A 12843-nucleotide genomic window follows, 5' to 3' on the forward strand; every position below is an offset into this window, starting at 1 on the left:
CTTGAGAAAGGACATTCTTGCTATTGAGGGAGTGCAGCGAAGGTTCACCAGACTGATTCCCGGGATGGCGGGACTGACATATCAAGAAAGACTGGATCAACTGGGCTTGTATTCACTGGAGTTCAGAAGAATGAGAGGGGACCTCATAGAAACGTTTAAAATTCTGATGGGTTTAGACAGGTTAGATGCAGGAAGAATGTTCCCAATGTTGGGGAAGTCCAGAACCAGGGGACAGTCTAAGGATAAGGGGTAAGCCATTTAGGACCGAGATGAAAAACTTCTTCACCCAGAGAGTGGTTAACCTGTGGAATTCTCTACCACAGAAAGTAGTTGAGGCCAATTCACTAAATATATTCAAAAAGGAGTTAGATGTCGTCCTTACTACTCGGGGGATCAAGGGGTATGGTGAGAAAGCAGGAATGGGGTACTGAAGTTGCATGTTCTGTCATGAACTCATTGAATGGCGGTGCAGGCTCGAAGGGCAGAATGGCCTACTCCACCTATTTTCTATATTTCTATATCCTTCCTTAGGTAAGGTGACCAAAAGGCTTTTGATAAGGTCCCACATGGCAGACTGGTCACGAAAGTAAAAGCCCATGGGATCCAGGGCAAAGTGGCAAGTTGGATCCAAAATTGGCTCAGAGGCAGGAAGCAAAGGGTAATGTTTGCTGGGTGTTTTTCAGACTGGAAGGCTGTATCCAGTGGGGTTCTGCAGGACTCAGTTCTAGGTCACTTTTTGTGGTATATATCATTGATTTAGACTTGAATCTAGGGGGTATGATTAAGAAGTTTGCAGATGATACTAACATTGGCCGTGTGGTTGATAATGAAGAAGAAAGCTGCGGACTGCAGGAAGATATCGATGAACTGGTCAGGTGGGCAGAACAGTGGCAAATGGAATTCAATCTGGAGAAGTGTGAGGTGATGCATTTGGGGAGGGCTAACAAGGCAAGGGAATACACATTAAATGGTAGGACACTGAGAAGTGTAGAGGAACAGAGGGACCTGGGAGTGCAGGTCCACAGATCCCTGAAGATAGCAGGCCAGGTAGATAAGGTGGTTAAGAAGGAACACGGAATACTTGTCTTTATTAGCTGAGGCGTAGAATACAAGAGCAGGGAGGTTATGCTTGAACTGTATAAAACACTAGTTAGGCCACAGCTGGAGTACTGCGGGCAGTTCTGGTCACCACATTACAGGAAGGATGTGATTGCACTGGAGAGGGTACAGAGGAGATTTACGAGGATGTTGCCTGGACTGGAGAATTTTAGCTATGAGGAAAGATTGGGATAGACTGGAGTTATTTTCTTTGGAACAGAGGAAACTGAGGGGAGACCTAATTGAGGTATATAAAATTATGAGGGGCCTAGAAAGGGTGGATAGAAAGGATCTTTTTTCCCTTAGCAGAGGGGTCAATAACCAGGGGGCATAGATTTAAAATAATTGATAGGAGGTTTAGAGGGGATTTGAGAGGAAATTTCTTCACTCAGAGCGTGGTTGGGGGTCTGGAACTCACTGCATGAAATGTCTGATAGAAACCCTCACCACATTGAAAAAGTACTTGGATGTGCACTTGAAGTGCCGTAACCTACAGAGCTACAGATCAAGAACTGGAAAGTGGGATTAGGCTGGGTAGCTCTTGGTCGGCCGGCACGGACATGATGGGCCGAATGGCCTCCTTCCGTGCTGTAAATTTCTGTGATTCTATGAGAAGGATGGTCTCTATGTTAGTGTCAAAGAAGTCCATGAGCTCCTCGCACATGTTGGAGGAGACAGGGGAGAGGGGTTTAAGAAGACTATATGTTGTGGTGAAAAGAACCTGGGGGTTATCTTTGCATTCCAGGAAGATCCTGGAATAGTGAGCAGTTTTGGCAGAGCAGGACTCGATCGTGCTTTAACTGGTCCGGCCAGATCTGGCGATGAATGACTCAACTAGTTGTTCACCATAACCGTTCAAGTCTACATCCCTTGGACTTGAGATGGCAGACATGAGGGCTATAGTAGGTGGAATGACCAGGTTCATAAGAACATAAGAATTAGGAACAGGAGTAGGCCATCTAGCCCCTCGAGCCTGCTCCGCCATTCAACAAGATCATGGCTGATCTGGCCGTGGACTCAGCTCCACTTACCCGCCCGCTCCCCGTAACCCTTAATTCCCTTATTGGTTAAAAATCTATCTATTTGTGACTTGAATACATTCAATGAGCTAGCCTCAACTGCTTCCCTGGGCAGAGGATTCCACAGATTCACAACCCTCTGGGAGAAGAAATTCCTTCTCAACTCGGTTTTAAATTGGCTCAGAGAGAGTAATGGTTTTAGTGGAGACAAGAGCATCGCAGGTGGATGAATCCCCCTCGGCTCTCTAATGCCCAGTCCACACAGTCCCTCCGGAGCTCTCTAATATGTCCAATCCATATAATCCCCCTCGGCTCTCTAATGCCCAATCTATACAATCCCCCTCGGCTCTCTAATGCCCAGTCCATACAATCCCCCTCAGCTCTCTAATGTCCAATCCATATAATCCCCCTCGGCTCTCTAATGCCCAGTCCATATAATCCCCCTCGGCTCTCTAATGCCCAGTCCATACAACCCCCCTCGGCTCTCTAATGCCCAATCCATACAACCCCCCTCGGCTCTCTAATGCCCAGTCCATACAGTCCCTCCAGGGCTCTCTAATGCCCAGTCCATACAGTCCCTCTGGAGCTCTCTAATGCCCAGTCCATACAGTCCCTCCAGGGCTCTCTAATGCCCAGTCCATACAATCCCCCTTGGCTCTCTAATGCCCAGTCCATACAATCCCCCTCGGCTCTCTAATGCCCAGTCCATACAGTCCCTCCAGGGCTCTCTAATGCCCAGTCCATACAGTCCCTCTGGAGCTCTCTAATGCCCAGTCCATACAGTCCCTCCAGGGCTCTCTAATGCCCAGTCCATACAATCCCCCTTGGCTCTCTAATGCCCAGTCCATACAATCCCCCTCGGCTCTCTAATGCCCAGTCCATACAGTCCCTCCAGGGCTCTCTAATGCCCAGTCCATACAATCCCCCTTCGGCTCTCTAATGCCCAGTCCATATAATCCCCCTCGGCTCTCTAATGCCCAGTCCATACAACCCCCCTCGGCTCTCTAATGCCCAATCCATACAACCCCCCTCGGCTCTCTAATGCCCAGTCCATACAGTCCCTCCAGGGCTCTCTAATGCCCAGTCCATACAGTCCCTCTGGAGCTCTCTAATGCCCAGTCCATACAGTCCCTCCAGGGCTCTCTAATGCCCAGTCCATACAATCCCCCTTGGCTCTCTAATGCCCAGTCCATACAATCCCCCTCGGCTCTCTAATGCCCAGTCCATACAGTCCCTCCAGGGCTCTCTAATGCCCAGTCCATACAGTCCCTCTGGAGCTCTCTAATGCCCAGTCCATACAGTCCCTCCAGGGCTCTCTAATGCCCAGTCCATACAATCCCCCTTGGCTCTCTAATGCCCAGTCCATACAATCCCCCTCGGCTCTCTAATGCCCAGTCCATACAACCCCCTTCGGCTCTCTAATGCCCAGTCCATACAACCTCCCTCGGCTCTCTAATGCCCAGTCCATACAGTCCCTCTGGAGCTCTCTAATGCCCAGTCCATACAACCCCCCTCGGCTCTCTAATGCCCAGTCCATACAATCCCCCTCGGCTCTCTAATGCCCAGTCCATACAACCCCCCTCGGCTCTCTAATGCCCAGTCCATACAACCCCCCTCGGCTCTCTAATGCCCAGTCCATACAACCCCCCTCGGCTCTCTAATGCCCAGTCCATACAGTCCCTCCAGGGCTCTCTAATGCCCAGTCCATACAACCCCCCTTGCCTGTGCAGTGGCCTGCGTTATGTTTGCTGTCAGTGTCATTGCACTGCTGCTTACCTTTTTGCCAACTCGTGTTCTCTTCCTGCAGCTCGATGCTGACGATGCCCAGCCCACCTTTGATGAGAAGGAGGGTCTGGATGAGTACGATGAGCTTTCGATGCCAGTGTGAGTGGGCACTGAGGCCTTAAAACAAACTGTAAACCCATCATGTCGCTGGTTGTGGGACGGAGGAGCTGGACGGAGGGCAGCAGCCAATCCTGGTGCCTAATCAGCATCTGTCAGTATCATCACCTGTCACCAAGGTCCAGCTTGGCCAACATCTGTCAGTATCAGCATCTACCTTGATCTACTTGCCTTCAGTGAGAGAAGATGGGCGAGTTGGGACCAAACGCTGGCATTAGTACCAATAGAAACCAAAGTCTACAGATCGGCCATGGATTTAGGGTCCGGTACTGTCAGTGTCATCAAAAGAGAAAAACTACGGACGAAGCCATGCCAGTGTTCCAGAAACTTCTGTGAAGGTCTTTAAGATACCAGAGCCTGTCCACTCTCTAACTTCCTTCAGTGTAGGCTGGTAGAGAGTTGAGCTGATGGTGGCTCAAGGCCCTTTACTGTCCCATTAAAGACTCAAGTGCTTGGAAGCGCCTGCTCCCCTCTCCCCCACACACTGAGTGGGCACCATTCTACCATCCAGGTATTGTCAGTCTGACCCCCCCCCCAAACAAAGTTCCTCATTCAGGAACCAGCCAATCCCAAGACTCAAGAGGCCAAACCTAAACATGGGTCAATGACAAAAGCTGGTGTCGGACTGGTTACTAACTTATTAAACCCCTTAATGCCTCCACATCACGTCTCCAGCCTTGAGGATTTACTATTTCCGACAATCCGTCCTGGTTTACTGTTTGCAAACTTCCCACTGGGAATCTGCACTGCCTGCTCAAACACCAACTGAGCGGCTGCCCTGCCAATTGTAGCCACCTCCCTCGGGGACTGAAGCTGCCCACTTGGGGCGAGCTCCAGGCCCTGCGGACAGCAGGCTCTGCTACTTGTCTCGAGGTCCTGGTTTCAGATCTTGTGTTACACATGTCTTGTGAGAGCACCTCCTCAGCTCCCTGGAAGGGTTGGAGGTGAAATGAGTTGGGCCGTTTCAACACAGTTCCTGGAGTGACCGGATCCACATATCTATACCAATTGGCATCATAACAGCAAAGTACAGGGAGCTTTACTCTGCATCTAACCCCCTGTACCTGCCCTGGGAGTGTTTGATGGGACAGTGTAGAGGGAGCTTTACTCTGTATCTAACCCCGTGCTGTACCTGCCCTGGGAGTGTTTGATGGGACAGTGTAGAGGGAGCTTTACTCTGTATCTAACCCCCTGTACCTGCCCTGGGAGTGTTTGATGGGACAGTGTAGAGGGAGCTTTACTCTGTATCTAACCCCTTGTACCTGCCCTGGGAGTGTTTGATGGGACAGTGTAGAGGGAGCTTTACTCTGTATCTAACCCCGTGCTGTACCTGCCCTGGGGGTATTTGATGGGACAGTGTAGAGGGAGCTTTACTCTGTATCTAACCCCGTGCTGTACCTGCCCTGGGAGTGTTTGATGGGACAGTGTAGAGGGAGCTTTACTCTGTATCTAACCCCGTGCTGTACCTGCCCTGGGAGTGTTTGATGGGACAGTGTAGAGGGAGCTTTACTCTGTATCTAACCCCGTGCTGTACCTGCCCTGGGAGTGTTTGATGGACAGTGTAGAGGGAGCTTTACTCTGTATCTAACCCCGTGCTGTACCTGCCCTGGGGGTGTTTGATGGGACAGTGTAGAGGGAGCTTTACTCTGTATCTAACCCCCTGTACCTGCCCTGGGAGTGTTTGATGGGACAGTCATACCTGTAACGTGCCTCATCTCAATGAAGACACAATCCACAAAAAAAAGTAAAAAGTAAGAAAAAATCTTGATTGGCAATGGTTGCTTCAAATCTCGACAAAAATCTGTTTGATTTGCTTAATGAGTGAAGTTAATGAAGATGACAATCTTTGTCCCGGGACCTCTCGCTGGGTTTGAGGAGCCAGTGAGGATTCGGGATGGCCTTATTGAATGTCCGGACCCAAAGATGTGTTACATATTGACCAGAGTGACCTCACTGCGGGAACGAAATCCAGCCCCTTTGATTGGTGCAGTTGAAAGGCAAACCATCGAAACAGATTTTTGGAACCACAAAAAAAAAATCTACACATCAATTTAATAGTTTGCATTCAAAATCTGCCAATCAGCAACCAAGGACCAGTGATCCAGCCACTCGATTGCATGAATTCACATGCAAGCCTTTTATTTTCGTGGCCTGGCACTTTGCCCTCGTGACCTCCAGTGAGGATTCCTGATTGTGCCGGTCAGTGCGATGGTCACCGTGCCGGTCAGTGCGATGGTCACCGTGCCGGTCAGTGAGATGGTCACCGTGCTGGTCAGTGTGATCAGTGCGATGGTCACCGTGCCGGTCAGTGCGATGGTCACCGTGCCGGTCAGTGAGATGGTCACCGTGCTGGTCAGTGTGATCAGTGCGATGGTCACCGTGCCGGTCAGTGAGATGGTCACCGTGCCGGTCAGTGAGATGGCCAACGTGCCGGTCAGTGAGATGGTCACCGTGCCGGTCAGTGAGATGGTCAGTGTGCTGTCAGCTGCCGTGTTCGAGTTTCCTGCAGCGGATCACCACAGCTTTACATCACTGTACTGCATTCCCCTCCCCTCCACTCCCTATCCCCGTGTCCCCACAGCTCAGCCACAGCTTATGATATTTTGTATTTATACAAACCAATGTCAATGACTTCAGATTTCTAATTAAAATGCAAAGTGATCTTTCTGTTATACTGTATATGTGTACTGTAGGTGTTCACCACGAGTGACTTCTGTATAAAAGTGATTTTGTAGTAGAAACAAAATGTGCATCATTAATGAAAAGTTGCATTTTTAGAGCGGAGCAAGAGTCCACCATGTGAGTGTTTGTGTGTGTGTGTGTGTGTGTGTACAGGTCTGTCGCTGTATAACACTAGGGTACAGTACTGGTGGGTACAGGTCTGTCACTGTGTAACACTGGGGTACAGTACTGGTGGGTACAGGTCTGTCACTGTATAACACTGGGGTACAGTACTGGTGGGTACAGGTCTGTCACTGTATAACACTGGGGTACAATACTGGTGGGTACAGGTCTGTCGCTGTATAACACTGGGGTACAATACTGGTGGGTACAGGTCTGTCACTGTATAACACTGGGGAAGAAGTACTGGTGGGTACAGGTCTGTCACTGTATAACACTGGGGTACAGTACTGGTGGGTACAGGTCTGTCACTGTATAACACTGGGGTACAGTACTGGTGGGTACAGGTCTGTCGCTGTATAACACGGGTACAGTACTTGTGGGTACAGGTCTGTCACTGTATAACACTGGGGTACAGTACTGGTGGGTACAGGTCTGTCACTTTATAACACTGCGGTACAGTACTGGTGGGTACAGGTCTGTCACTGTATAACACTGGGGTACAGTACTGGTGGGTACAGGTCTGTCACTGTATAACACTGTGGTACAGTACTGGTGGGTACAGGCCTGTCATTGTATAACACTGGGGTACAGTACTGGTGGGTACAGGTCTGTCACTGTATAACACTGGTGTACAGTACTGGTGGGTACAGGTCTGTCACATGTATAACACTGGGGTACAGTACTGGTGGGTACAGGTCTGTCACTGTATAACACTGGGGTACAGCACAGGGGGTACAGGTCTGTCATTGTATAACACTGGGGTACAGTACAGGGGGTACAGGTCTGTCATTGTATAACACTGGGGTACAGTACTGGGGGTACAGGTCTGTCACTATATAACACTGGGGTACAGTACTGGGTACAGGTCTGTCACTATATAACACTGGGGTACAGTACTGGTGGGTACAGGTCTATCACTGTATAACACTGGTGTACAGTACTGGTGGGTACAGGTCTGTCACTATATAACACTGGGGTACAGTACTGGGGGTACAGGTCTGTCACTATATCACTGGTGTACAGTACTGGTGGGTACATGTCTGTCACTGTATAACACTGGGGTACAGTACTGGTGGGTACAGGTCTGTCATTGTATAACACTGGGGTACAGTACTGGTGGGTACAGGCCTGTCACTGTATAACACTGGGGTACAGTACTGGTGTGTACAGATCTGCCACTCTAGAACACTGGGGTACAGTACTAGTGTGTACAGGTCTGTCACTGTATAACACTGGGGTACAGTACTGGTGGGTACAGGCCTGTCACTGTATAACACTGGGGTACAGTACTGGGGGTACAGGTCTGTCACTATAACACTGGGTTACAGTACTGGGGGTACAGGTCTGTCACTGTATAACACTGGGGTACAGTACTGGGGGTACAGGTCTGTCACTATAACACTGGGTTACAGTACTGGGGGTACAGGTCTGTCACTATAACACTGGGGTACAGTACTGGTGGGTACAGGTCTGTCACTATATAACACTGGGGTACAGTACTGGGGGTACAGGTCTGTCACTATAACACTGGGTACAGGTCTGGGAACACCAACAATCTTGCACAGGGCCAAAAGCCTGTGGTTCCTGCACAGTGGCCGGTTGTGTTCTGGAGATGAGTACTGTGGTATTGGTGGACTAGTCATGGGAGGCGTGAGGTTGAAAGTGTCCCCTAAAACCAGGGAGCTTCGGAAAGAGCTTAATATCCAACTGGTGTCCGGTTGTGTGGGACGGTGAGGATTCGGGAGCAGGGTGAGAGAGAAACCAGCTGTCAAACTCCACAAGCTGTGTTTCACCAGAATGATACCAGAGATAAAAGGGTTAAAACATGAGGGCTGGTTGCAGAGACTAGGCCTGTATTCCCTTGAGTATCAAAGATTAAGGGGTGATCTAATTGAGATGTTCAAAATGATTGAAGGATTTGATCGGGTGGATAGAGGGAGTCTATTTCCTCTGGTGGGGCCAGTCTCGAACATTAAAATTAGAGCCCGGCCGTTCAGGGTGATGTCAGGAAGCACTTCTTCACACAAAGGGCAGTGGGAATCTGGAACTCTCTCCCCCCAAAAAAGCTACTCAGGCTGGGGCTCAATTGAAAATTTCAAAACTGAGATTGTTCGAGTTTTGTTGGTTCAGGGTATAAGGGTTACAGAACGGAGGTGGGTGGGTCGGGTTAAGGTACAGCTCAGACATGATCTGGTTGAATGGCGGAACAAGCTCGAGGGGCTGAATGGCCTCCTGTTCCTATTTTCCAAGCTTTGTGATGGAGGGCGGCCGTGGGTGCGAGCGAGCTTGTTACAGTGCGTGACCGGGGCGCAGGACAGTTGCTAGCAACAGTGAGCGACTTTAGGAGAGAACGGGATGGAAACAAGAATACTAAAATACTTGTCCCTACCTCCCCCATGCTGGGGGTTGGGTGAGTGTACGTGACTGCTGTCAGTGACCAGATCTCCCAATCCTGTACCTGGGTTCAGGGTCAGTCGTGCTGACATTCCGGGGCTGAGTCCCTTCCCAACCGAAGGGAGAGAGATGAAAATACGCACCTGGGAAAAGGAAGGATTTGCCCTTCTCCCTGTACGATTAAAGGTTCTTGGGTGTCTATCAAATGCAGTCTGCTTTTAACCGTCTATGCTCAAGAGTCAAGTGAGTAAATCAGCTCAAGGTCTCACTAACAGGGGTTTGGGGGAAATTAAAAATAACATATACCCAGGGTTACTGCAGGGGTATGGTTCCCTCCCTGAAAAATCCTCTTCCCAATCACTGTTTGAGCCAGAATTGATTATCTTGATGTTTGATTCAGTAATTCTGTTCTACCTCTAGATGTCCTGCTTTCCTCCAGCTCTGCCTCTCGTGTATCCCGTTCTCGATCGTACCACCATTAGCGGCCGTACCTTCAGCCATCTTGGCCCCATGCTCTGGTATTCATTCTCTCCTTAAAAGCCTCCACCTCTCCCTCTCCACGTTTAGATATTTAACAGACCCCAGCAACAGTAAACAGCTCACCCATCTCCCCCTGTGCTCACTGACCTACATTAGCTTCCGGTTAAGCAACGCCTCGATTTCAAAATTCTCATCCTTAGTTTCAAATCCCTCCATGGCCCTCGCCCCTCCCTATCTCTGTAATCTCCTCCAGCCCCACAATCCCCGAGATATCTGCACTCCTCTAATTCTGCCCTGTTGACCATCCCTGATTATAATCGCTCCACCATCGGTGGCCGTACCTTCTGTTGCCTGGGCCCCAAGCTCTGGAACGCACTCCCTAAACCTCGCCGCCTCTCTACCTCTCTTTCCTCCTTCAAGACGCTCCTTAAAACCGACCTCTTTGACCAAGCTTTTGGTCACCTGCACTAATTTCTACTTATGTGGCTCGGTGTCAAATTTTTTATCTCATAATACTCCTGTGAAGTATCTTGGGACGTTTCATTACGTTAAAGGCGCTATATAAATACAGGTTGTTGTTGTTGAGACACTCCTTAAAACCTAACTCTGATCAAACTTTTGGTTACGCCCTCCTAAAATCTCCCACTTTGGCTCTGAGTTTTTCTCAGTCTGATAATGCTTCTGTGAAGTGCTTTGGGATAAGATTAGGGCACTATATAAATTCAAGTTGTTTGTAAATAGGATATGGTCTGACCACTGAATGTGCCTGCTGCCAGCTAGTGGTGGAAAATCATTGCTGCGGTGAGTTTTATTATTATTATTGGTGAGGTTGTCCCAATTTCGACCCCTGAGGTCCTTCCTTCGGTTAAAGCTCGACTTACGGTCGTAACTGCGTGAAGTACCTCCGATAAACCGAGGTTTGTGAGCAGGAATGTGGAGAGATCCCAAAATAGGAGCAACTGGTACTGAGGGAGCGCTGCACTGTCAGAAGTGTGCTGCCTTACGGATGAGATGTTAAACTGAGGCCCCGTCTGCCCTCGCAGGTGGATCTAAAAGAACCCACAGTCACTATTCGAAGAGAAGCAGGGGAGATCTCTCCTGGGACCAATATTTATCCCTCAACCAACATCACTAAAACAGATTATCTGCTCATTTTCAGTTTGCTGTTTGTGGAAGCTTACTGTGCACACATTGCTGCCCCATCTCCTACAACAGTGACTACAATTCACAAGTACTTCATTGGCTGTAAACACTTTGGGATGTCCTGAGGTCGGAGATCTGCTGTATAAATACGTTTGCCTTAACCCTGCAGAAGATTGCAGACTCAGTGACAACAATTCTCATCCAAAGGGTAACTTGTCACTGGTCAAGCTGTGAGATACAAGTCAGATTCTGTTACTGCTTCAGGATTTTGAATCAAACTCATTGTAATTAATAAATCGTACGTAAAAGCCAATACTTGTGTGCGTTGTTTTATTCAAGCATCACTGTGAAAATGAAAGTGGAGTAGAATGATCTGTATTTGCCGGCCCACCTCAGTCATTGAAAGTTGGCATGCAGGTACAGCAGGCAGTGAAGAAGGCAAATGGTATGTTGGCCTTCATAGCTAAGGGATTTGAGTATAGGAGCAGGGAGGTCTTACTGCAGTTGTACAGGGCCTTGGTGAGGCCTCACCTGGAATATTGTGTTCAGTTTTGGTCTCCTAATCTGAGGAAGGATGTTCTTGCTATTGAGGGAGTGCAGCGAAGGCTCACCAGACTGATTCCTGGGATGGCAGGAATGACATGAGGAGAGACTGGATCAACTGGGCCTTTATACACTGGAGTTTAGAAGGATGAGAGGGGATCTCATAGAAAGGTATAAGATTCTGATGGGATTGGACAGGTTAGATGCAGGAAGAATGTTCCTGATGTTGGGGAAGTCCAGAACCAGGGGTCACAGTCTTAGGATAAGGGGTAAGCCATTTAGGACCGAGATGAGGAGAAACTTCTTCACTCAGAGAATTGTGAATCTGTGGAATTCTCTACCACAGAAAGTTATTGAGGCCAATTCGTTAGATATATTCAAGAGGGAGTTAGATATGACCTTTACGGCTAAAGGTTTCAAGGGGTATGGAGTGAAAGTAGGAAAGGGGTACTGAGGGAATGATCAGCCATGATCTTATTGAATGGTGGTGCAGGCTCAAATGGCCTATGTTTCCCCTCAAGCCTTTCAGCAAGGTATTGGGTCTCAGTCTGTATACACAGAGCCCTGGACAACATCCAAGCTTGGGCTGATAAGAGGCAAGTAACATTCATCCCACAAGTGCCAGGCACTGACCATCTGCAACAAGAGGGAGCATAACCACCTCCCCTTGACATTCAATTGCATTACCATCGCCAAATCCCCCATCATCAACATCCTGGGGTCACCATTGACCAGAAACTTAACTGGACCAGCCACATAAATACTGTGACAACAAGAGCAGGTCAGAGGCTGGGTATTCTGCGGCGAGTGTCTCACCTCCTGACTCCCCAAAGCCTTTCCACCATCTACAAGGCACAAGTCAGGAGTGTGATGGAACACTCTCCACTTTCCTGGATGGTGCAGTTCCAACAACACTCGAGAAGCTCGACACCATCCAGCACAAAGCAGCTGCTTGATCAGCACCCAATCCATCACCTTCAACATTCACTCCCTCCACCACCAGCGCACTGTGGCTGCAGTCTAGCCTGAATTGAAAATATATCGCAGGTCCTTCATCGTCGCTGGGTCACAATCCTGGAACTCCCTCCCTAACAGCACTGTATGAGCACCTTCACCACACGGACTGCAGCGGTTCAAGAAGGCATCTCACCACCACCTTCTCAAGGGGCAATTAGGGATGGGCAATAAATGCTGGCCTTGCCAGCGATGCCCACATCCCATGAATGAATTTTTAAAAATCACACTGTACTATGGATTATGCATATATTTGATTAAAATAAGTGCCGTGTACATTATATGTTTATATTGCATTATATTTGATGACAGTCAGCATTATACTCTAAATTGTACACAGTATATACAATTATACTATGGAGTATATGCATAGTGCATTGCTATGTTGTAGATTATACATGTGTAC

At 48.8% G+C, this 12843-nt stretch overlaps 1 protein-coding gene across 10 annotated transcripts in view; it reads left to right on the plus strand.

Moving 5' to 3' along the window:
• LOC139278392 (anion exchange protein 2-like) overlaps nt 1-6765 on the plus strand; it is a 347925-nt gene extending 341160 nt beyond the window's left edge. For all 10 annotated transcript variants that reach the window (XM_070897097.1, XM_070897078.1, XM_070897145.1 and 7 more), the window contains one exon: nt 3925-6765. In XM_070897097.1, coding sequence (XP_070753198.1) covers nt 3925-4005 — 81 coding nt within the window. In that variant the 3' untranslated portion in view covers nt 4006-6765. The remainder of the gene's footprint in view (nt 1-3924) is intronic.
• The last annotated feature ends 6078 nt before the right edge of the window (nt 6766-12843 follow it).

Source organism: Pristiophorus japonicus, chromosome 1, assembly GCF_044704955.1.
Source record: "Pristiophorus japonicus isolate sPriJap1 chromosome 1, sPriJap1.hap1, whole genome shotgun sequence".
Classification (NCBI taxonomy): domain Eukaryota; kingdom Metazoa; phylum Chordata; class Chondrichthyes; family Pristiophoridae; genus Pristiophorus; species Pristiophorus japonicus.